Source organism: Myotis lucifugus, unplaced genomic scaffold, assembly GCF_000147115.1.
Source record: "Myotis lucifugus unplaced genomic scaffold, Myoluc2.0 scaffold_256, whole genome shotgun sequence".
Classification (NCBI taxonomy): Eukaryota; Metazoa; Chordata; class Mammalia; order Chiroptera; family Vespertilionidae; genus Myotis; species Myotis lucifugus.
The window spans coordinates 1,413,212-1,439,657 of NW_005871304.1; the positions used below are offsets into that span (position 1 = coordinate 1,413,212).

Sequence of the window (26,446 nt, forward strand, 5' to 3'; positions counted from 1 at the left end):
CAAATACTCGATAACAGCATGTGGCTGTTGCCAACAATACTAGACAACAAAAATACACATTTTCATTACTGCACAAAGCTCACTTGGATAGCATACTGCTCTAGAGAAACCCAGAAGTCCCTCCTTTCTGATCAATGCTTTTAAAGACAACTTTAGTGAGATGTAATTAACATATAACAAATTGCACTTATTTAAAGTGTACAACTTGGTAAGTTTGGACACATGGATACACCTGTGAAATTTCCTCCTTCTTCTTGATAATCCAGACCATTTTGCTTTCTGTCACTAGAAATTAGCTTGCATTTTTCAGAGTTTTATATAAATAGAACTATATAGTATACCAGAGGCCCGGTGCATGAAATTCGTGCACTCAGCGGCTGAGTGGGGGGGGGGGGGTGTTCCTCAGCCTGACCTATGCCCTCTCGCAGTCTGGGAGCCCTTGGGGGATGTCCGACTGCCGCGGAGGTGGGAGAGGCTCCCGCCACCACCACTACGCTCACCAGCCATAAGCCCAGCTTCTGGCTGAGTGGCACTCCACCTGTGGGAGCGCACTGACCACCAGGGGGCAGCTCCTGCATTGAGCTTCTGCACTAACCCCTGGTGGTCAGTGCGTGTCATAGCGACTGATCCTTCCACCGTTCGGTCGATTTGCATATTAGCCTTTTATTATATAGGATACCTTTTGTGGGGGTTTGGCTTCTTTCATTCAGCATAAGTAGTCTAAGATTCATCCATGTTGTTGAATATATCTATAGTTCATTCCTTTTTATTGCTGAGTAGGATTTCATTGTATGCTTATACCAATGTGTGTATATATCCCCTCACTTGTTGATGGACATTTGGGGTGTTTCTTGCTTCAATACAAGCCTTTGTCAGAATCTATGCTTTCTTTTCTCTAGAAGTGAAATAGCTGGGTCATATAAGTTTAACTTTTTAAGAAACTGTCAACTGTTTGCCAAAGTCATAATGTTTTACATCCTCATCATTAATATTTGACAATTTGTCAATTCTGAACTAATCTCTTGATCAGTGGAGAAATTTATTCTAACCTGCTCCTATAAGACTACAAAGCAATTCTATAATTATCCGTAAAATTTTGTCCCTGAATTCTCTTTCTTTTTTCGGTTAGATGATCCTTGCTAAAAATCACTGTTGTAAAAGAAGCACTAGGCTTTCACCAGAAGAAAACAAGGCAGGGGTTCCTGCGAGGAAGCAGCATCGCTCACCTCTCATCAGGGAACAGCCTGCCCTTCTGGTCTGATGCACCACATGGGGAACAGCCCACCTCGGCAAAAACTGGACACTGGGTTTTAAGCAGCAAAGCCGTCTGAAACACAAAACCATCATCATGTCTTAAAGTGCTTACGTCAGTTATCTGGATGGTACCAGAGCCAAACTTAGAATTATCACTTAAATCATCTTTTTGCAATCCTAGTCTGCCCTCTTTCACTAAAAAATGCTTTGCTACTTAGACCATTTAACATCATTTTAATCAATGCTGGAATGGAACATATTTATATTGGTTACCGATAGCCACCAAGAACTCAGAAGAGGAAATATCATGGCAGGATCTCAGTAGCATTGTAGATTAGCACTTTTATAGCTGACCAGCAATTAGTATTTGCTAAAAGATTGCAGTAAATAATTTAGTCAAACAAATAAAATGTTTTCCTTTAATGTTTCAGTTTACTTTTAAGACACGATGTTTTTCTTCATTCCATTGTTAGTTCCCTTGGCTTCTGAGAGACATGGTTATATTTATTCTGCCTTCAGCGAATGCACATGGCTGCAGAGCAGTGCACGCGGGCACACCAAGGATCGTACCTGACTGGTATAGAGTACCAGCTGCACTAGCTGAGGCATCAGGGCGTCGGCCATGATCAGAGTCTGCAAATTTGGATGCATCAGGGAAGTCAGTAGCACTGGAAGAAGGTGACCAAGCATGGTAGCTTTAGTAACTTGTTCCAAGCCTTTTAACCTACAAAAAATGTCAAGAAAACACACTGCTTATGTAATCCCCCAGCATGTGAAAAAGCAACTGACATCATCTTTATCTGACAAATTCTCTTGAATTAGTGAAGCACTTATAGTTGACAGCAATTTAATCCACAAATTTCCCATCTTCTACTACTAAGAGAGGAAACAGAAATCTCAATAGATTTCCTCTTCAGCCTATGATTTTGCACACACAAAAAATGTTTACATGGTGAATTTCATAGCACCTCTAAAGCGCTTTATAAATGGGTCTTCTAGCCCTGACCTGTTTGGCTCAATGGATGGAGCGTGGGCCTGCAGACTCAAGGGTCCCGGGTTCCGTTCCCGTCAAGGGCATGTACCTTGGTTGTGGGCACATCCCCAGTAGGGGGTGTGCAGGAGGCAGCTGATCAATGTTTCTAACTCTCTGTCCCTCTCTCTTCCTCTCTGTAAAAAATCAATAAAATATATTTTTTAAAAAGAAATAAATGGGTCTTTTAGGTAGGCAAATGGCTATTCTAGGTAGCTACCATCTGCAGAGCTCCCTTGGCTCTGGGGCTGCCCTGAGTCTCTGACAGCAAGAAAATGAGTGGCTACACCACCAGTTCACCTGCCCACAGAAGTAATCCCCACTTTTGCCTAGAGAAACTGGCTCGTGTGGGGTACAGAGGCAGGCAGATTTTTCATTTGACTTTAAAATCACACCACCCCATTTTATTGAGATCTAATTGACATATAAAATTGTATAAATTTAAAGTGAACAATGTAATGACTTGATATATCTGTATATTGTTAAATAATTACCTAGGCACAGTCTTTTTTATTTTTAAAGAATTTGCAATGCCTCTTTTTTTAAAAAAAATATTTTTATTGAGTTCAGAGAGGAAGGGAGAGGGAGAGAGAAACAGAAATATCAATGATGAGAGAGAATCACTGATTCTCCTGCACACCCCCAACTGGGATCGAGCCTGCAACCTGGGCAATGTGCCCTTGACCGGAATCAAACCTGGGACCCTTCAGTCTGCTGGGCAATGCTCTATCCACTGAGCCAAACCAGCTAGGGCACCTAGTCATATTCTTAACATCCTAATCTTCTGCTAGAAGAATTAAGATATGTGACTTACCCAAAGAAAGATGTGGGTTAGGTAAGTTCTCTAAGACTACTTAGGATATTGGGATTGGAACCAGAAACAGAGCTCAGGTCTCCTAGGCTCTCAGACTGTATCTCCTCCCAGGCAGATCTGTACCACTTGCCAACAGTGGACCTCACCTGCCTTAACAAGCCCAAATGCAACTCCGTTCTCAGTTCCAACCTGCCCACCTACTCCCTGGGAGAGGCTCAGAAACAGGGGCGTGGGGACAGACGGGAGCCTGCAGGAAACGTTACACTGCAGGCTTGTTCTAGAGCAGCATCTCTAACGTTAAAGCCATCAACACGCATGGTATGTAAGTTATCTTTAACAGCAAACCACAGCAGAAATTTTAATGGGGAGGACTGAGAAAAGGCTTTATTCCTGGGAATGAGACGTTCATCCTATATATAGGTCACTCCTCTGTCTGGAGCAGTAAAATTACAGTAAAATCTGAGATGTCATGTCAGTGTTATCCTTTGCATAGCAGTTAATTGTCGGCATCACTAAGTCACTGCTACCTCCCTAAGGTACTTATCAGGAGAAACTAAGTGCACATGGTGCTGAGCTCGGGACTAATGAAGGTACAAGACCCGAAGGTCAGAGACGATGCTGCCCCCACAGCCTTGCTACCCTCAGTTCATGACTGTTAGCCCAATCATACCTATAAGCACCATCACTGAGATCTAATTGACACATAAAATTGTATGAATTTAAAGTGAACAATGTAATGACTTGACATATCTGTATATTGTGAAATGATTACCTAGACACATTCTTTTCTTTTTTTAAGAATTTGCAAATGCCTCTTTTTAAAAAAAATATATATATATATATATTTTTTTATTGAGTTCAGAGAGGAAGGGAGAGGGAGGGAGAAATAGAAACATCAATGATGAAAGAGAATCACTGATTAGCTGCCTCCTGCACCCACCCAACTGGGGATCGAGCCCACAACCTGGGCAGTGTGCCCTTGACCGGAATCGAACTCTTTACCATTAAAGAGTTCTTTTGCACTTGGCTTTGAAACACCTGCCCTTTCAACTTATTCTCACAAAAACCCTGTATACTAACTGAATATCTGATAAAAGATTTCACTTTCATAAGCAAGCTATTCTTCCTGAAGGGCAGCAGGTCACCGTTCACAATCCTTTTCCTCACCTCTGCTCACGGTCAGGTATGTCACTATTTATGAGGGCGGTTGTGACCTGCTGTAGCATTTCCAACACTTCATCACATCCAGTCAGGATCTGGGTGGCAAGAGCCAGAATACTGACCTTGAGCTCCTAGGTAGAAAATACCATAGTGTTATTTTTAAGCTTTGTGATGAACATGCACTCACAATGACAACATGAAATGACATATTTTATGATGCATTTCCAAATTAAATAATGAGGTGGCCAGAATAAGCCCAAAGCAGTAAGTTCCGCTAGGATGGGAAGTGGCAATTTGATTAGGAAGGCTAAGGTCAGGAGTGCTGACAGAAATAGGCAGTATTTCCGGGGGGGGGAAGGGGGGGCGGGGGCACGCGAGTCCCCAGGAGAAAGGCATTTCTCCCATCCCCTCCAGCACAAGGGAGCTCCCGGTGGCCAGCCCAGAAAGTGTCCCGTGGAAGAGTGCCTTGGGTAGTGTGAGGATAGCTAAAGAGAAAAACAGAACAGTAAAAGGCGCATGTAGAGGCGGTGAGTAAAATGAGACAAAAACACAACATTCTGAAACAGTACAAGTGACCTTTTCACTTAATGTTTTAAACCATTACACTTGAGCTAAAAATTAAAGTATCAGGCTATTAAACATTAAAAATAATTATTAGAGAGTTCATGGGGGTACAAACACTAAATAATGTAAGAAACACTAATTAAGGTCATAGGAATGTTTAGTTTACAATTATTTTCTATTAAAAAAATATAACCAAACTAACCCATTAGATGAAATCTGTGTTTTTTATTTTTCCCAGAAATACTAAACAACCCAGTCTATTCTGCCTTTACCAAGATTATTTCTTTCCATGGGTTAAGAATTTATAAAATTTAGCCTTTCAAATAGAAAACACTGGTTTTCATTGTTGGAATTTTGTGGGGTCTTTTTCTTTCTTTTTTGGTGTTATTAAGAGAAAGAGAATTCTGAACTGACCAGACGAGATAAAGCGCCGTTTAAGTGGTACTGACCATCTGAGCCGTCATCTGCTGACTGCACACCTGGCGGTAGCACAGTGCCAGGTATTTTACATGTCTCGTCTCTAATGCTCACAGCAACCTTACAACAGAGATGTTATTGTCCTTTTCTACTGATTAGGAAACTAAGGCAAGAGAAGGTAATGAATAGTATCAGCAAGTTAAATGATTTATTCATGCATTTCTGCCTATTTAAAAACTGATTATATAATGAGATAAACTCATAAATATGAACTAGCATGTGTATGATTTACATAGTACATATACATCAAGGAGTAAGAAAAGGGCAAAGTGTAATGAATTTTATCTTTAACTATGGCTTCCTTGGTTAATTTTTCAGTGTGTTTGGTCAACACTTTAGGGAAGAAGCAATTTTTTACTGATTTCTCTAATTGTCCCACAAAGATGAAATTCTGAAGAACAATGCAAATACAGCCTTGAGCATCTGTCAAAATTTTAACAACGCTATTAAAAATTGTTGGACTGCTATAAATTGCCACGTGCAAACAAATTATTGAATTTACACAGAAGCTAACTTAAAAATAATTACTGAAAATGAAACAAACTATATAAGGTTCGAAATTATTCAATATGAAGATAGTGAGAAAATTATCATCTATTTAAAGTTATTTGAATAAAAGAGAAAATAATAAACCGGCCAAAATGTCAAAGTTGTTTAAAATGTTATGCCCCTGGATTTACTTATATTTCTATATATATATAAATAAAACTTTCAGGTGCATATGAGATCACTTGTAAGAGCCATATTTCATAGTTCTTTAAAAAAAGATAAAAATGAACAAAGGCATGAAAAGACTGACAGGAGCACATGGAATGACACATTATGAGAGTGTCACAAATATGGTAACCACTGTGCAATGACATAAAAATCTGTGAAATGAGTGGCCCAATAAAACCTCTCACAAAAATATAAGCCACATGGTGAAATCCGACATCATAATACACAGAGATTTAGCCAATTAAGCTGTGCTTTACGCGCTGGGTAGAAAGCATCGTTAGAATAAAGCTTGGTGTTTACCTGTACCTTCAATGTCTCTCCCTGCAAGGAGTTGTCACTGTCATCATTCTCATCAGGTTTAATCAAAATAGTGTTACTGAGAAGGTGGTTCTGAACTGCCATCAGATAACGCAGGCAGGAGGATGCAGCCTTCAATACAAATAAGGGCATTTAAATGATCTAGATCTACTGAAAGAAGGGATCATGTGATCCACATGTTTTTAAAACATTTCCACAAGGGAAGCAAAAGAGAGAGTACAGAAAACAGACTAAGTTAGTTTCTCAGGTGATTTTTTCCACTTGGCTTTTGACACAGAATTTAATACATTTACCATGACTTTCTGCTTTCTGATAATTCTCACTAATCACTCACATACTTGAATTTTTGCCTCTTAAGTTTTCTTCTCCACCCTCCTTCCCCTCCATTGAGAAGACTCTACCAAAACCTTTAAAAGAATTTTGGTTCTTAACAGTCTCGGTAAAACACTGGCAGTTTAGAAAACAATGCTAAATTTCACATTAATTGGGAAGAAATCCTCACTATTTTAAACAGAACAAAAACAAGACACTTAGAGCAGCAGGCATCATCTTTAGAGAAAGTATTTCAAGAGCATTTGTCTAGTTCTACATTTCCAGGACAAGCACAGCCATCCATGGACCTTCATCAATTATGTTCACCCTGTACGCACATACCTCAACACAGGAAAATGAAAACAGAAACACTCGGTTCAATTTTACTTTAATTAAAAACATTTTTACTGAGATCTGGTCAAGATGGTGGAGTAGGTGGATACTGCACTCACCTCCTTCCATGACATCAAAATTACAACTAAATTCTAGAACAATCAAACTGGATAAATACATTTTTACTTACAGGCACAGTTGAAAGGAGCTTTTGAAAATCATCTTTAGAGACAGTTTGGCACTTGGTGATTAAGATACAGGATTCTCGTACAACGATCTTCAGAATGTAGTGTAAAAGTTCATCATTTAGTCTTTAAATGCAGGAAAAATGTAACAATAAGATACTGATGGTTTAGTAATAAAATGATACATTTTATACAACTGGCATAGATGATAAATAGAAGATTCAAAGCTAATTGGGTCTGGAAGCAAATCGTCTTACTAATGACACTAACAGCTGGGTATATTATCTAAATCAAACTAATAGCAACAAAATGGTATCCAAGCACCTAATCCAAGTATCTTATAAACAGCAAAAAAACCCAACACCTTTCTCCCCTCACCAGTTCTAACCACACCCTCACCCTCTCACAAACCAGCAATTTGGAAAACAATGCTAAATTTCCCTAGGCCCAAGTTACATCACTGATAAAACTGAAACGTGCTAAATGGCAACTGTTATTGTCTTACGACTGATCTACGGTTTAAACTTTAACGTGCTAGCTATACTAGATGTTATAGGAGACTAAAGTTGATCACATTTAAGTGTAAATTAATTACTGAGAAAAACACAAAGAAAGAGCCAGCAGTGACTAAGATAACTGGTGTCACCTGTAATGATCATCGTCCTCGCTGCCAAATCGGTTGTTCTGAAGCTGCTCAGCTAAATTGGTCAGGATCACATCCCGCAGCTGGGAGAGGCCACTGTTCCTCTCTCCTAACATAGAACAAAGCTCCATAAACAACCCTGGTACTTACACTTAGAAAAGGATGTTATTTTTTTTAAAAGTTTTTTAACGAGCAGACTGTCGATAACCTAGCACCCAACACCCGTACTTACCTTACACAAGCAAGGAATAAGAACACATCACAGCCAATATGACTTATTTAACTGGTGCATCCTGATTTAAATGGAGTTACCCCATTGATATATCACAAAGTGTGACTTATAACTCCTTAAATTAATGTTGCTTATAAATGTAGTGACTTTGGCATGATGAATTTTGTTGTTCAGTCTAACTCTGAAGTTACATTTTTTAAAAATATATTTTTATTGATTTCAGAGAGGAAGGGAGAGGGAGACAGAGATAGAAACATCAATGATGAGAGAGAATCATTGACTGGCGGCCTCCTGCACACCCACTACTGGGGATTGAGCCTGCAACCCAGGCATGTGCCCTTGACCAGAATCGAACTTGGGACCCTTCAGTCCACAGGCCGATGCTCTATCCACTGAGCCAAACCAGCTAGGGCTGAAGTTGTATTTTAATATGTGGGGAAAAACTGGCTTAGAAATCCCCAAGAAGTCATTATCTTTAATGTTCCTTAAAAATCTACAGGCAGGTACAGTTTCTAAGCCGAGGAGAGAGAAAGGTTTATAGAGTTTGAAGGTACATAAAACATGGTTCCTGTTTCCGATCCAGTTGAAGGGTTGGCATATGTGTAGATACATTTTAAAAATTAATGCTGACTAACAGATATGAAGGAAAAAAATCTATTATCTTACTATCCAGTTGTTTCCTTAGGGACAAAAAAAGGATGGTAGTTCAAGGATAATTAAAGAATAATTCTCACCTTCTGTTAAGACCAGCTTAAGTAAGTTATTGATTTCAGTTTCACCTGGGTACAAGATATTTAAACCAGAGCTGAAATGACAGAAAAGTCAAATGCTTTTAGACAAATATTCTAGAAAACCCAAACTCTATTTAAACCTTTATTTTTATAAACATGCCAGTTTGGTTACATAACACTCTGAGGGACAGTTCATCACTAAAAAGCAGCTGTATCTAAATTCACGTTGTGATATAGTCCACTGATGGTTTCCCTATCTTTCTCTTGTCTGTGAGTTACCAAAATGATAACTTCAATGAGGCCAGATGCAGAACTAGTTAAAGAGAATTGCGCTATAAAAAAAATCAATGGAGTCAAACCTGCTATATATGTAGATTGCGCCCTCCAAAATAGCTTTTGAGAAGGGGACTTTCTAATTCTCAGCTTTTCCCAAGAATGGTATTGCAAATAGCACCAGAATTTTTTTTTCTTTTTATTATGAGATTTAACATGTAATAAGTATACATGTTAAACGTTAACCTATGTATATACCCATGAAAGCACCACTACCATCAAGATAGTGAAAGGTAATAACCATCAGCCCCAGAAGCTGTCTTGTGACACAAGATTTTAATTTTTGCCTTAATGGTCTCAACAAAAAGAGACCCAAAGCATGATCTACTGTGGAAGGAAAAATTGCCCTTACCCTTTGCTCACTCCTGTCACATGGTACTTCCAGACCAAGCACTTAGTTCTCTCTTGGTCACTAAATTATATTTGGTCATAATAAGGCTATAATCCTGGATAAAAGCTCATTGTACTAATGTGTATATTAAATGATAATAGACAATGGTCCATAAACTCTGCCCTCTTGACTAACAAGGTTTTAAGTAGATTTTTAAAAGGTTAACATGTTGAGCACTTAACTTTGTGTCAGGCCTTATCTTATTAAAATCTCACAAACCTATTTTTATGCTCATTTTATATTATTTTTTTTTTTAAATATATTTTATTGATTTTTTACAGAGAGGAAGGTAGAGGGATAGAGAGTCAGAAACATCCAAAGCCAGCTTCTTAACCACCCTGCCACACTTTCTCCCAAGTGAGATAAGCATCCACTTATAAACCATCAAAACATCCACTTAAAAGATTTTTTTGTGTCTTTTTTTTTTTAAGATCCAATGATGACGTTAGGTACATAGATGGCGTGGGTCCTCTGGGAGTGGGGCCATAGCCTCTGTCCAGTTGAATTATCCTCTGTTCACGAGGTTCTGATGGATGGGATGGGGGAAGAGATGTCTATGCTACCAGCTGGCCGGGAAGATCATGATGCAATGCAAGGGAAGCATTTTGAAGAGAGCGCTATGGAAATTACTTGCTGATTACCTGATGGCAAGGCAGACTTCCTTCTGAATTTCAAGGCAAATTTGATCTTTTGGTGCCATCAACAGCTGCCAAAGAAGCAATCCTGACCGTCGAATAATGTCTCGATTCCTTTCAGTTTGTGGGCTGAAGAAAAATTTAAATACCACCTACAGAAACATAAAGGGCATATCTAAAAGAGTTCATTCTACTGGGGATAAAATTATCCCTCTGGAGAAAGTACATGTAGATATTCTTATGAATAGATTTTTAACCACAATCTCTTCTATTGTGTAATGGTATAATTACAGTAAATATTGTATATACATAGATCAGTGACAATGAACTACATATAGCAATACTCCATTAACTGCTGTGCAATGAATATGATGATAATCCTAGTTATAGGATTAGAATGTGGTAAGATGCAAAACAGGAATGTTACTAAATTTTCTTCTGGTAGAAATTAGCTGGCTGAAGCCAAGGTGTGTGTTTCTTTTTTTCTCTAATATCTTATTTATCTCAAAACAGTGTGTTTACCTGAAAGACAACAAGAATGCAGCGTATGATACAGGTGTCTCCATTAACCATGGCCTTCTCCATAATGTCACAAATACTGCTGAGATGGTGAGCTTCGATCGGATGCTGTTTGCCCAGGACACTTGTGATTGGAAGATTTGGGTTGGTAGCAAGAAGATTGAGTTGGTGTATGCACATCGCACCAACGTGGTGCAATAATTGGTTTATAACCTCATTCGTGGTTATAGCCTCTTCTAGAAAATAAAAAGGAAACTCAGTGAGGAAAGACATCTCTGTGGGCAGTCCCCACGGAGCAGTCTTTTGACTTACAAAAGGTGCGCGCACGCGCGCACACAAACACACACACACACACACACACACACACACACACACACGAAGAGAGTATCTTGGTTCCAGTCGCTTCAGCTACTGTTAGAGAATCTTTCTCCCTGCCAAAGTCCTGGGGTGAAAACACTTGGGAATTTTCTTTTTTTTAGAGCATAAGTAGCTACCACCCTTTCTATATCTTAACAACTGGCTAAGTGCTTTGCATGCATTACCTTACAACATCATTATAAACTTAGACTATTTTAGCCTCATTTTGTAAAGGAGTAAATCAAGAGTCAGGGGGGTTAAGTAACTCACCCTAGGTCACACAGCTAATGAGTGGTAAAGCTGAGACTTGAATTCAGGCCATCTCAACTCAGAGCCCATGCTGGTAATCATCCTAATAAAATCTCTCCATCTTCTATGGCTCCTCTATGGTAGAACTCACCATCTCTCCCTGATCCAGAAATATCTCCTCCCACAACACCTCAACATTTTTACCTATTTAGTCACCACAGCCTAAATAGCCTTTGATCCAACCTTGTGAGGGTTGACAAGCATCTTATATAATAACAAATTCAAGGAATGGAGGTGAAAATTCAAATAGGCAAAGTACCAAAAAAAAAAAAAAAGATTGCTTTTTTTCTGCTAAAACAGCTGAAATGAACTGCCTAAAAAGAACAGGAAAGCAGGTAATCTTGGAGAGGCAGGCCTGGGTGGGGGAACCTTACAGCTACAAAAGGGTTGTGGGCACTGGGAACTATGAGAAAAGGACTCAAGGAAACTGAAGAGAAGGTAAACTTTGCTAAAACTAAACTTTCTGATTTCGTGTTAATCCTAACACCAGACTGGGGCCCACTGATTCTGTGTCTTTTGAGTCCCTGATCTTATAACAATAGAATTCAAGTTCATACTATTAGTCTTTACTGAGAATGCTGCGGGCATGTGTTTTCCCCAAGCTCTGCTCCGAATCAAGTCAGCCCCCTCTGGCCGCAAAGATGCTGGTTTACACAATCTGCCCCAACCTGGTGGAATTACTGAGCCGATCAAGCTTGAGGTGGGAGATGGGAGCATCCCAGCTAAGAACACCACAGACTTCCACTGTTCTAACCCAGAGTTCAGGTTTGTTTTTGTTCTTGTTTTTTTAATGGATACCCACTTCTCAATTTGGTGTATGCCTTTGTCAATTTCCAGAGCCTAGAAATAGTTGTTTTTGATTCTTTGTCAGTTTTATCATTGCTTTATGGGGGGAGAATTTGCTGAGCTACTCACCCCTGCATACCACTAGAGCTGACTTCAATGCCAGGAGATTTTAAGCACTTATTAACTTAATGTTGCTTCCTGGCAGTGACACCTCCCCACAACAACATGCCTCTCGCTAGGGACCACCTCCATCCCTTTCCAGAAGAGGAGCAGAGGAGACAGGGGCCTGGTGCAGAGCCCAATTCCTCCTTCATGGACGGGAAATGCCCAGAACGCATGAAGTCACCACCTTCTTCAGCCGAGCACAAACGGTGGTTTTGTGTGTTGGCTGCTCCACTGTCCTGTCAGCCAACAGGAGGAAAAGCAGCACTAAAAGCACCCAAATCCAGAGGAGTGGGAAACCACACCAATAAACACATTTTGGGGAAAAATTAACTTAATATTAAGAATCTTAATATTAAGAAATATAAAGATCCTTTATTGATAATTCTATCTAATTATAAGCTTATGTATAAGTAAGTTATCAATATAAAATATTATAATAGCATATAATCCCATGCCAAGTACAAATAAAGAAGCAATTTTTGTGCCAAAGTTCTGACAAATGCAGAAGAAACGTAATTTTCCTGTAAAAACGTCTATGGACTACCTCAAAAGCTCTATTATTTATAAACTTATGTCCTTAATCATAAACCAATCAGATAGCAAGGATAGGTTTCTAAGTTTCAAGAGGGAAGGCTGTTGACCCATTTTGTCGCCTGGGCCATGATCTCACTTCCTCATGCTGCTGTACTCTGCTATTTCCTAAGGAAAATCTCTTCCTGTAAGACTGAGCGCACCTCACCTCTGGGCTCGGTGATGATGTGGCTGACTCCGAGTCTTTGGCAGACGTAATGGAAGGCCTGGTTCCCAGGATTACACCACTGATCAATATAGTCATTCGAGCAGGTCCACAGCATGTTGTTCACTGTATCGTAACAGGCACCTACAAAAACAGCATTCTTTATTCAACTGTCATGTTATCCCCTGCTGTATACAAAGTTCTCATAAGCACTGCCAAAGAATGGAAAGGCAAGGGTTCTCCCCAATGCTAACAATCCACACCTACTCCCATATATTTACTTGGCAAAGCATTAGACTGGGGCTCAACAAAAAAGCAGGATTCAATTTCTACTTTGCTTAACTCCTATGTGAAAATCGAATAAGTCTCATGGAAGAGACAGTTCTCAGTAACTGACTTATATGTGACCTTTTTAATTCCCAAAAGACCTAAATGGCTTACATTAAAACCCAGATATAATAGGACTAGTTAACATAATACCCAATAAAAGCCTTAGTAACTAAGCCCAAAACTTAAGATATGAGCTTCCTAGGAGCCAAGGTAAGGAGAAAAATATTACATAATGCTCATTTTCGAACAATAAGAAGTATACCAATTCCTCACAGGAAATAAACCTTTTAATTGCATGAACTTTAAAGAGTTTGTTATAGGCATCATTACACAACCTAATGGACAGTATCTGCAACAGCAATTTATGCAGAGGAATTTCACATGGCAATTTCTTATATTAACCCCCATTAAACAGTAGTATAAAAAAATCTTTCCTTCAAGGAAACTGGAATACCACAGGAAATTGGCAAGATTTTTGAGAGAGACTGCTAAAACTCTGAATTTTCCAAGGAGATGTGGGCATTTAGTTCTTACCCAATCCTGGTACAAGAGCACCACGGCCCAGTGAGCTTCCAGCAGCATCTATGAGATCGGCTCGACTTGTGAACTGACCATCCGAAATATTATACACCAAGCTTGAAGCTAGGACTTCGGAAACAAACATTAAGTTGTTTAATAAGCCTTAAAATGGTGGTCTGTCTACTTTCAAAGTTTAAATTTGCGACTCTTAACCAGACTTGCATAAAAATCACCCCTTTTTGTTGTCTATTGATGGTAACAATGAGGAGACAGAATACACACATTAAGACCACAAAAAGAAAACTGTGACAAAATATCTTCCTAAATAGTGAACCATATTTTTGAAAGTGGGGCCACAATGGGTTCTTAACTGGACTGGAGGGCCGGAACAAACAAAAGCATGGATGGAGTGTTTGTGTGAACTAAAGGTAACATCTGTCCTTCCAGGCAGGGACTCTAAAACTTGGAGACGCTTTGGCCTTTTCCCTTAACGCTGGATAATGTAGTGACGACAAGCATGGGCTCTAGGTGTCTGGGTTTGAATTACAGCTCTACCACTTCTGTGTGATCCTGGGAAATTTACTAAACCTCTCAGTTTCCTCATGTGCAAGTGGAGATAATAAAAGTACCAATCTTATACAGTTCTTGTGAAGAATAAATAAGTTAAAATATGTCCAGGATCTATACCAGCTCATATGCACTAGCTGCTATTGATACTACTTTCTCCCCTGCTTTCAAACATAAAATTCGAGCCCTGTGTCACTTGAGCTTGTTTTTCTTGTTCCCATCACCCTAGGAATCCAGATCCTCATCATGCCTGACATGAGCTATAATCTAAACTGTGCCCTTTGTTTCTGTTCTATTTTCTACTGTTCTGTCCTACACAGCAACAAAATGGTCTTCCCCAAATCTTTTTCATTGTACCATGCATATGTTCAACATGCATATGCCTTTCCCCCCACTTGGCCAGTTATATAAACAACATCTGTTTTTCACAACTGAAACTCAAGAACTCATTTAGTCCCTCCCTTCTACCCCACCCCGCAATGACCCTTTCTTTCTGATTCCACAGCACTATTATCGGCTCCCCACAGTCCAGGCACTGATACACCATCGCATAGCATTTTCCAGTTGCTTCTCACAACTACATCATTTCTCCCAACCTGACTATGAGCTCCTCAAGGCTAGCACCACTTCTTCTTGCTGAGTAGCCCCCACAGTGACCAATGTGGAACAGGACACAGAAGGAATTTCAGTATTTATTGATTTGTTGGTCTAAAATAGACTACCTGTGTAAGCTATATCCTAGCGAAAAAAATAGCACAGTGAAGACCTCCTTTAATCAAATGGGGCCAATTTCAATTGAGAGAAAAAGCCATGTCAAGGAGACTAAAAAGTTTCATAAAACTAATAATAGTCAATAAAAAGACAACCCAATTTTAAAATGTCCAAAGGACTTGAATAGGTATTTCTCCAAAGAAGATATACAAATGGCCAATAAGCACAAGAAAAAATGTTCAACATCATTAGTCATTAGGGAAATACAAATCAAAACCATAATGAGATACACTTCATACCCACTAGGATGGCTATAATAAAATAAAATAAAAAAGGAAAGTAACGAATGTCGGTAAGGATGTAGGGAAATTGGAGCCATTGCACATTGCTGATGAAATGGAAAATAGTGAAGTCCCCTTGGGAAACAGTTTGGCAGTCCCTCCAAAGGGTAACCATACAGTTACCATTTAACCCAGAATTCAACTCCAAAGTATAAACCCAAGAGAAATAAAAACATGTCCACACAAAAACCTGTACATGAATGTTAGCATTGCTCAAAATAGCCAGAAAGCATAAACAACCCAAATGTCAACAAAGTTGGCAACAAAGTAGAAGAAATGTCAAAAATAAAATTCACTTACTTTTTAAAGACGACAAACCACTTGTTCCACCAAAAAGAGACCGGGTGGCAGAGCTGCCTGATCCCCCTGGAGGTGGAACCAGCATCACCAAGTATGTGCCACAGGTATATATGGGCGTCTTCCGAAGCATTTTTAGAGGTAGCCCACAGCTAGTATTTGCTGATGAAAAGAATGAAAGTGGTGAGTAGAAATATTTTACACACATTAATTTGGTTAGCAAAACAGATCAGAGGATAAGAAGGGGTCTCCAGATTCATACAAGAAAATACTCAGATTCATAAAATAGAACAGGAAGTAACAAGCTAAGGAAAAAATAATGATCTTCTGGCTCCCTGGCCTGGCCTCAAGCCTCCTGAGACTTGTTGAAATAAAACAGTACCCTTCTTAAATTCTCATATAAACTCGTAAGTATTTGACAGTCTCATAATGAATTAATCACAAATGTTTTCTCTTCCTAACATTTCAATATATAAAAGAATTAAAGCATACAATTGCATAAAATTCATTAAACATATTAATCCAGATCCATTTTTCTACCCTTATTTTTTTACTACAGTTGATGATTTGGTATAAATTCACATAGTTGGTATGTAATTTGTAAACTCTTCAAGAATAATGGTTCTTAATCTTTTCTGGGCTATAGATAACCTCAAAAATGTGATGAAAATTATGATGGCACATACGGTATTTAAAACTGTGGGGGAGATTGTTTATCCCACCCAGTTAAGAACTCCTGCTTTAAAAGTACAGAAGTGTGTTTAGTAGGTGACCTTTTATTAAGAATAGGAGGAAAATAAGAACACAAATTTGTCTTTACTTTTATTTGCCTAAAGAACTCTGTAAAGATTAAAATTAATATAGTTACTTATAGGGGGCAGGTTGGGGTCAAAATATAGAATACACCAAGATTTCTCTACATATAACTTTTTATGTTGTTTTTACTTTTCAAACTCTATAAATGTATCATTCATTCTAAAATATTAAAGTACAAACACTAAATGAAATTCTAGAAAAAGCCATCTCTGCTATGGGAGGTTTGCCTCTTACTTGCTTGGTCAAGATTGTATTTGGTGAAGACAATGTTAAATATGAGCTTTTTACATTTACGAAGCATATGCTAAACATAAAATCAATTAATGAGAAGGTGTTTACAGTTAAAGATAAAGCTGTTTTAAATTATTACAGATTCATGCTAATTCATATCCACAGCCAACAACATGTATTAGCTTGGAATTTTTTTTTTAAAAGGGCAATGATTGGAAAGAGACAAAAAGGTGAATTATGTAAAGAGAAGTGCTTTCATATGGTGCACTGTATGTGATCAATAAAAAGTATTGCCTGGGGAGCATTTGAGGTCTTGCTCCCTGGCATAAGTCGTCAGTCTGGCTCAAGCAGACTTACAAAATTAAAAATATATATATCTATTGCCTGAATCCCACAAGCAGCTCTCACTAATTATACAGCAAGCCAAGAAAAGACATGGAGGAAATTTCATGCATATTACTAAGTGAAAGAAGCTAATCTGAAAACTCTACATACTGTATGATTCCAACTATATGATATTCTGGAAAAGGAAAAACTATGAAGATAATTAAAGAAATCAGGGATGGCCAGTATACCATCTGCTGCAGGATATTGATGAGGGAGGCTATGCATGTGCCGGGGCAGGCGGTATATGGGAAATATCAGCCCCTTCCTCTCAAGCTTGCTGTGAACCTAAAACTGCTCTAAAAATAATCTTAAATTATAGATATCTAGCTGAATGGAGCTATCCAAGCTAACAGGTGGTAAGCGAAGGGCAGCATACCTGCTTGATCCTCCTTCAGTGTGTTGGAAATGGTGGAGCCAGTGAGGGCGGCCAGCGTAGCGGATGGGGAAGCTCTGTAGCGGGAAAGTCTGCTCAGAAGCATCTCATTAATGCTTTTCGCAGACTCACCCTCTTTTCTCATTAGAATTGTGCGTTCCTGAAGTGGACTGGCCACATACACACCATTTTCAACCTAATATTTAAAGAAAAACAGGTCATCTGTCATTTCTTAAATGACATCTGTTTCTATGTAGTTAGCAAATTTCTATTTGAGAATTGCATTATCTAGTTGCGCAAAACCATTTCCAAAAATTGTACCTGAGTAGGGGTAAACCTCAAAACCTAAGTGCTCCACAGAAATTACTGAGAACAAAGGAAAAGCCATGCAAAGTTTGAGAGCTTTCATTCTTTTTTTTTTTTTTTGAGAGCTTTCATTCTTCATAATAGCCCAGTTTCTAAAAGTAATGAACCGAGTTTAATAAATTCTACAAAAGGTCATAGATTACAATTCCTTATATTGAATTCCTCAGGCAGCTCTTACTAATTACAAGCATCTGAGAGGTACAAGTACACTGAGAAGAAAACAAATCAGTTTTTGATTAACTATTAATATGAAATACAACTAGGAGGGTAATGTCTTCTTGAAATCGAATTAGTGGCTAAAACCCAAACTCTGCATTAACAGCAGTTAACATTAGCCCCAGCTGCTTGGGCACTGGAAGAGCAGTCCTAGAGAAAGGCAGACTTTGTTTGCTAAAAATAAATGCCAACATCAACTGGATCCTTGCTGGTGCTTGGCAGGTCCTCATTCATCACTTGATTATTCCCCGGCAAAATCCCTGGAGTGGTGATTTCAAAATTCCTTTACCAATTTTGAGCTTGACTTTAAGCAGACCACTTGGCAGTCTTTATTGCTAAAAAGATCCAGACCACTTACTGTAAGCTGCTCACACTCATCTCTCTTCTAACTCAAGAATCTTTGTTTTCAGCCTCATTATTGTTCCTTTCCTCTTAATTCAGAGGAAGAAGCACTTCACCTCATATTATTTAAGGTTAAGTCTTCCACCTCTGCCTCCTCTCTAACTGTTCTCTTAATTCTGTCTGCTCCTTCATTGCTAGTGTCTCCCTATTAACTTACTGGTTTCAAATATTCACAGGTTTCTAGATCTTAAACACAAGCTTGGTGGCCCATGGAAATACCATCCCTTTTCTCCACTTCCATTTGCTGTCCAATTTCTCACATACATCTCCTGCAGCTTCTGCATCCCACACCCCCTTCCAGACCTAGGCTCCTGGATCTGGCTGGAGTCTCAGAAACTGGTGCCACCAATAAAGGTGGCACGGCTGGCCTGCAGCTGTGGGGTATAGAGATAAAAGTGAATAGGAGTACAAAGTGGCAAGGCTTATAAGGAGCAAATAAAAAGCAAAGCAATCCAAAGTGAAAATTTGGTAACAGAAGAGGCAAGAGAAAGCAAGCAAACTCAGGAGCGTAGCCAGGAAGGAGCTGTGCAGAGGAGCACCTACTGTGTGCTAGGCAGTGTTCTAGGACCTAGGGACACAGCAGTACACAAAAGAGACCAAAATCCCTACCCTCCTGGCGCTGACATTCTAGGCAAGGGAGACAGTGAAGAAATAAGCAAATAACGGGTAATAATAAGAGTCATGAAGAAAAATAAACCAGGGCAAAAGCTATACAAGGAGACATGATTTTATTTTACATGAAATATTTTATACAGGTTAAAAAAAATCATTGATGTTTCTGATAAGGTGATATTTGAGCAGAGACCTAAAAAGTGAGAGAATATGCCATGTGGTTATCTGTAGGGTTCCAGCACAAAGGTCCCTGGATGGGAGCACACTGGGTATTTTGGCATGTCAGCAAAGAGGCCAGTTATGGCTAGAGTGGCATGAGAGCAGGGAGTGTGGTCGGTGGGGAGAGTGGTAGGTGAAGAGGGGCCCAAATCATGCAGCACCTTTACAGAGGCAGTAAGATTTGAGATACACTTTGAAGGTAGAGCAGGAACATCTGCTGACTGGACATAGAATTTGGGAAGGAAAAAAAGCGGAATCAAGAGTGACACCAAAGGTCTCTGGCCAGCACTGGAAGGTCACAGATATCATTAACTGAAATGGGAAAACCCAGGGGAGGGGCAGGAAAAGTCCTATGGGGTGTCCCACAAGCAAATGAAAACAATTCCAAGAATGTGAGAGTAATAAACCACATTAAAACTCCTAAAAGGTCAAGTCAAATGAAGAGTTGACCTTGAATTTATTAATGAGGAAGTCCCTGGTGAATTTGAGAAGAGCTGTTTTGGTGGTGTGATAAGGATACAAGACTGAATAAAGTGGGTTCGAGATGGAATAGAGAGGAACGAACATAAAAACAGTAAGAATAACTCTTCGAAGAGCAATGCTGTAAAAGGACACCAGAAATAGGGGAGTGGAGGCGGGTAGGGTCAAGAGAGTTGTTTTTTAAAGACAAGATATCTTCTAACGCAGCAGTCGCCAAACTTCTGGACCTCGTGGACCAGACCACCAGTTGGCGACCACTGCTCTAACATATTTGTATGATGTACTAAATGGTCCATTGAAAGAGGAAAGCTGCTAATATAGGAGGACAATAGCAGAAAGAATCAGCCTCCCTACCCCAACTTTCAATACACAGCAGGTAGCAAATACAGCCTTTTTTTGTACTAAACAATGTCACTTGGAAATCAATCTACTTCAGTCTATGCAGATCTGCCTCATACTTTTAATGGCTACATAGTGTTCCATGATGTGAAAGTATCATAGGCAGTAAGCCAGATAGCTATGTTTAGCTTCTTAAGTCAGCATTTTAGAAGCTTCTAAACTAGTGGTAGTTAAAAATTTTCATTTAATGAGGAAAAAATTCAAACATATGCAAAAAGAGAGTGTAGTATAATGAACCTCCATATACCCATCATCCAGATTCAACTATAATCTAAATATTGCCACACCTGTTTAACTTATCTGCCTCTTTTGTTGCTCATGCATCTTAAAACATATCCCAGACATCATGTAATTCCACTTCTGAATATTTTACTACACATCTCTCAAAATAGATATTTTCTCATAGAACCACAATACCATTATTATACTTTAAAAATAAGTTAAGAGTCCTGGCTGGTGTAGTTCAGTTAGTTGTTTGAGCATCATCCTGTGCACTAAAAGGTCACTAGTTTGATTCCTGGTCAGAGCGCATGCCCAGGTTGTGGGTCAATCCCCAGATGGGGCGTGTATGGGAGGCAACCCAATCAATGTTTCTCTTTTTCCCTCTCCCTTCCTCTTTCTCTAAAATCAATAAAAACATATTTTTTTTAAAATTAAGAATAACCCCATGGTTTCATCGAATACTCAATTTATATTCAAATTCAAAATTGTCTCCAAAGGTGTGTGGTGTTTTGTTTTTTTAAATTTACAGTTTGTTTGATTCAGACTCCAAAGATGATTCAAAGGTTGTTCTTTTCATCTACAGCAGGCTCCTTCTTCCCCAACTTTTTATTTCATGCCCCTGGAAGAGGCTATTTTAGTTGCTCTGTTTCCTCCAGGGCAGTTATGGGCTTTTGATTATATAGCTATACATCTAAAAATATCTTTATGTTATCTTTACACTTGACTGATACTTTGGTTGTTGACTAATGACTTCTAGGTTGGAAATCAATTTCCCTCAAAATTTTGAAAGCCCTGCTCCATTTTTATATCCAGTAATACTATTGAATAGCATGGTGCTTTTCTAACTCTATATCATTTGTATAAGATTTTATTTTATTTCTGGAAGCCTTGGAATCCTCTCTTTATACTTGATAATCTGAAGTTTCAAGTAAGCACACAAGAGATACTGCCCAGAGCTGGGGAACAAGAAATAAAGGCTTAATTATAAGCTACAAACACAACTGAAAGAGGAATTAAAATGAATGAAATAAAGCCTGGCCACGTGGCTCAGTGGTTGGGCATCAACCTATGAACCAGGAGGTCATGGTTGGATTCCTGGTCAGGGCACATGCTGGGGTTGCTGGTTCAATCACCAGTGTTGGGGGGGGGGGGGGGGGGGGCAGGAAGCAGCCAATCAACGATTCGCTCTCATCATTGATGTTTCTCTCTCTCTCTCCCTCTCCCTTCCTCTCTGAAATCAATAAAAATACACATTTTTTAAAATGAATGAAGTAAACACATTAGAAAGAATAAGAAAAGAGTAAAAACTAAGCCAAAGCCTCATCTATCACAGCAAAAAGAAATCAACATACAATATATGGAGTTCATAGTCAAGAAACAGCAGTGTAAGCCATTTACTTGGAGATACAAAAAACAAAAAACTGAAACCAGTGCTGGCAGGGGATGGGGTAAAGGACTCCCACTTCTCAGTATGAATCTGGATATGCTACCCAAAGTTTTAATCCATGCACACGTACTTCTTTGAATACAATTTTTTCTTTTAATTTAACAAAAGCATGTCAGGGAAAGGGAGAATTCTTCAATGTGTTCCCATTACACTTAGGATAAAAACCTAAGTCCTTTAACCAGCTAGTAAGTCTGTTTAAAAACAAGCAAAACAAAACAAAACAGATTTTCTGACAATTTAATTCTGAACACAGGTTCAAGCAGTACAATCTCTAGCAGACCAATGCAAACTTTCACTCTGGCAGAGACATTTGACAAGAAAAGATCATGATTAGAGAATACTGAGAAACTAGTTGGAAAAGAATGTCTGGTGAAAGCCTACTAGATTCCTGACTGACTAACTGTTAGCTGGCAGGATGGATGACTGGTTTCCCAAGTTTTAACCCTATTAAAATTCATTAGAAAATGGCTTCAATGTTTGTTTTATTTTTAGGAATGCTAATTTCTTCCCAGAAGGAGGCTGTAAATCACATCATGAATAAAGGTTTGGTCACAGACCTGGCTTGAGCAATGTTTCCTTTATAAGTCTTTGCAAATACAACCTAGATAAGTACTGTCCAATAGAACTGTCTTCGATGATTGAAATGTTCTATGTCTTCGCTGTTCGATATGGTGACCACTAGCCAGTCACAATGGCTACTATAAATGTGGTTAATGCAACTGAGCAACTAAAGTTTTAAATTTATTTAATTCTGATTAATATAGATTTAAACAGCCAGGTGTGGCTACAGGCTACCACATTGGATAGTGCAAATCTGCCGTGGCCCCCGGCCTCTTCTTGCTCCAAGCTCTCCTCTCTGCAGCCCAGCCACTCTCTCTGCATTCCGGCCACTCTAGCTCACTGTCATTTCCTGAAACATGCATGCTCGCTCCTGCCACAGAACCTTTGCACTTGTGGTCTCCTCTTCCTTGAATGTTCCCTACTCTACTACTGAACATCTTCATCTGGTTAACTACAACTTTTTCTTCACTGCCTAAAATTATCTTACCTACTTATTTGCTCACTTGTTTACAGTTTTTGTCTTTTTCTTTTCTTTTTTTCTTTCCACCATCACTATCCCAACCCACCCAACCAGCCAGAATACAAGCTCCATTTGAGCAAGGATCCTATCCACCATGCCCAACACTGAGTTCCCACCATCCATATAAAACACTGCCTGGCTCTCAGTAGGCAGCCTGTTAATAGCTAATGAATAAATAATTGTCTTCTCACAATTTTAATTGTCATCTTTTTTAGGGACTTTCAAAACCTATCAATAGACCCAATCTTATTATTGCAATTTAGTTCCACATTTCCAACAAGCCCCCTGAGCATTTCTACTTAAAAACTCCACAATTTACACATTTACTACTGTTATCTCCATTCTCTTGCCAAATTGGCCTTCAGAAAGCTAGGCTTTATTTGGCCATACAACTCCAAACAAAGAAACCTTCAAAGATATCCCAGAGAAAAATCAATTTTGAGGCAAGAGTGAACACATTGTACATACTCCAAGTTTCTTAGGTCCTTTGTCAACCAATACGAAAAGAAAGCAAACAGAAATGTCTCTAAACACACAAAGTGAGAAAGTAAAACTTACCACAAGTTCAAAAATGTCCATGAAGACAGAATGTCCCTTAGGTGTTTTCTCATTCAGGCTGGCAGGAGACCAGATCCAATAGAAGTAAGTACCATCTGAAGAAAGGTGCACGGTGCTCATAGTGCTGCCAACAGGGAGATGATTAGCTGGCATTGGTACCATCTGGCATACCTGGACACAAATAGAAGGAAAACTTCATCAGTGTGACATAAATTCTGATTAATTCTATCAGTTCATCATTAATATTATTAATTCCAAGATGAGAATTCAATAAGCTTTCTGGGCAAAATAAACCTGATATTTATCTCTAAGAATAATATATGAAAATTACATGACAAAAACATAAAAGTTCATACAACTAGCCATGCAACAGATAAAAAGATTCTTGAGATTAATTCAAATTACATTTTTAAAAATTTATTTACTAAACACTTTGACTCTGCTATGTGTGTTTTATCAAACATTTATTAAAGACAAAGTTTCAGAAAAATAGTACTTCCTGAAATGTTCTTAGTAAATGAACTTAAGACTATTAATTATATTTAAAATATATGAACTATATCTTATTCATCTTTATGTCCTCAGCACCTAATTCAAAGTCTAGCTCAAAGTTATTTAATAAATATGGAAGGAAGAAAAAAAGAAAAAGAAAAAGGAAGAAGGCAAAAGGGAAAGCAGAGAATAGGGAGAAGGGGAAAAGAGAAAAAAGTTTTTAAAAAAATGAAGGCACATGCAAGATCCTAACTTAGCACATGAGGGCTACTGAAATTCACCAAGTCCATCAGGAGGAAACAGACAAACACCAATACTCTATATTAGACATGAAGGCATGTAGTTCTAATACTACCTAGTAAACATCCTTTGGTTTCAGCATAATGAATAGTTTTGCATCATTTCACATTAAATGTGAAGTTACATACTAATTTTTACTGCCAGAGAAAAGCATTTAATATGAGAGAAAACTAAGAAAACTGCTGACTTGGTTTTTTAAAAATCCAAGAGTAGGAGCCGAACTGAAAATCCCAAAATAAACATAATTAGAGAAGATCAGATGCCTTCAGGGTACAGTAAGAACAATTTTCAGTTGCTCCACTCTGGGTGAGTCACTAGTTTTCCTAAGATTACTTTTGAACCCTGAACTAATTTCATATGAATTTTTTCCAGATCTGTTTTGTCTACGTCAAAAGTTAAAGTCATTTAATTGCTGTAACCACACTTTGAAACTTATTGAGCCAGAAAATTTAGAAAGTTGACAGCTACTGATTGGCCTAAGTTATCCCCACATTGCTCTGATGCACGTATCTGGTTAGTGACAACACTCCTTTCTTGGACAACATCAGAGTTTTTGCAACAACACAGGGGACACTGACATCACTTCAAATGTGAACCATGTTCCAAGATTTCAAACAAATATAGGAGATATTCTCATCTGTATGCATTAGTGATAAGAAAAGAAGGCAATTGGGCATCTATTTGTTAATGTGTTCACTTTACTCATCTAACAATTATCGAGCACCTACTATGTGCTTTGGAGACACAAAGGTGAACAAGATTCAGTCTCTGTTCTCCAGGAAAGACACAACTGAGTGACAGACAGAGAGATACAACATCCCACTTAAGTTCTAGATGTAATTACTGACAGGGCAACCACTCCACAGATGAGAACTCTAATCATCCAGTTCAATTTTGGTTGAAAGGCAGAAAGTTATAGCATAAAGAACTCAAATTTTAGAGCTGAGAACCATGCATTCAAGTTCTTATGTTGCCATAACTGTATGGCCTTTGGCAAATTACTTAACCTCTGTGAGCTACATTCCTCTGTATACTCTATATCATAAAAGGCCTGTGGTCGTGACACCGTAACAGCGGAATGACCAAACAACTGGTCACCAGGAGGTGCATGGAGCACCTCTCGTGGGCCGGGACTCGTGGCTTGCGTGGTGAGGTGGGGCTTGCACGGGACTGGTAGGGCTCCCGCAGCTGGCGCGGCGGAGGCGGGGCCTGCGGCTCAGGCAGGGCGGGCCTGGGGTCCCGCCGGCGCAGCAGGTCTGGGTCTTGCACGATGTCACGTGCTGAGCATCTAGTTCAACAATAAACACTTACTGACTGCTTGCAATGTGCTTAGCATCCTTTGCCTTATGTTTATGATGACACTGCCATAATTACACAAGTGTATGTAAATTGCCTAGATCAGGGCCTGGTACACAGACATTGTACTTTATCATCATCAATCACATGCTAGGCACACACACTACATTCTAGGGACACAAAGATGAGTAAGACAGGCTCTGGACCTAAAGGTGTGCACGGTCTTGGGGAGGATTAGACACAAGAGCAGGTAATTTCGGTATGATGCAGCAAGTGCTTTGCTAGAGTGCTATTAGAGCAATAAAGATGAGCTCTAAATCCATCTCACACAATGACTCTATCTAAACTCATTTTAAAGCTCCCATTCCCTCAGAAAAGTTGTTTAGAATTCAATAGGAAAATGATGTCCCAGAACAGATCTGGCAATAATAATAAGAAGAAAAAGGAGAAGGAGAAAAAGAACAAGAACAAGGTGGAAGAGGACGAGGAGGAGGAGGAGAAGCAGCAGCTGGTATTTATACCGTCTCTGATTCTCTAGAAATTTTTTTTAATGATAAAGAAAAGTTTGTTGCTGGCCTTAGAAACTCTTAGGGAGCACATTCACTCAAACCATGTGAGAAAAGTCTAGAGACACTAGACAAAAAAACACACAAAAACAGCCCTAACCGGTTTGGCTTAGTGGATAGAGCATCAGCCTGCGGACTCAAGGGTCCCGGGTTCAATTCCGGTCAAGGGCATGTACCTTGGTTTCGGGCACATCCCCAGTAGGGGGTGTGCAAGAG

General features: G+C 39.0%; 1 protein-coding gene across 1 annotated transcript in view; it reads right to left on the reverse strand.

Annotated features, from left to right (window-relative positions):
- HECTD4 (HECT domain E3 ubiquitin protein ligase 4) overlaps nucleotides 1-26,446 on the reverse strand; it is a 155,387-nt gene that overhangs the window by 79,140 nt on the left and 49,801 nt on the right. The window contains 14 exon segments of the mRNA XM_023762698.1: nucleotides 1,227-1,327; nucleotides 1,825-1,978; nucleotides 4,266-4,390; nucleotides 6,318-6,446; nucleotides 7,171-7,291; nucleotides 7,812-7,917; nucleotides 8,775-8,845; nucleotides 10,137-10,282; nucleotides 10,653-10,885; nucleotides 13,006-13,146; nucleotides 13,867-13,980; nucleotides 15,771-15,929; nucleotides 17,578-17,770; nucleotides 23,577-23,747. Coding sequence (XP_023618466.1) covers nucleotides 1,227-1,327; nucleotides 1,825-1,978; nucleotides 4,266-4,390; nucleotides 6,318-6,446; nucleotides 7,171-7,291; nucleotides 7,812-7,917; nucleotides 8,775-8,845; nucleotides 10,137-10,282; nucleotides 10,653-10,885; nucleotides 13,006-13,146; nucleotides 13,867-13,980; nucleotides 15,771-15,929; nucleotides 17,578-17,770; nucleotides 23,577-23,747 — 1,964 coding nt within the window.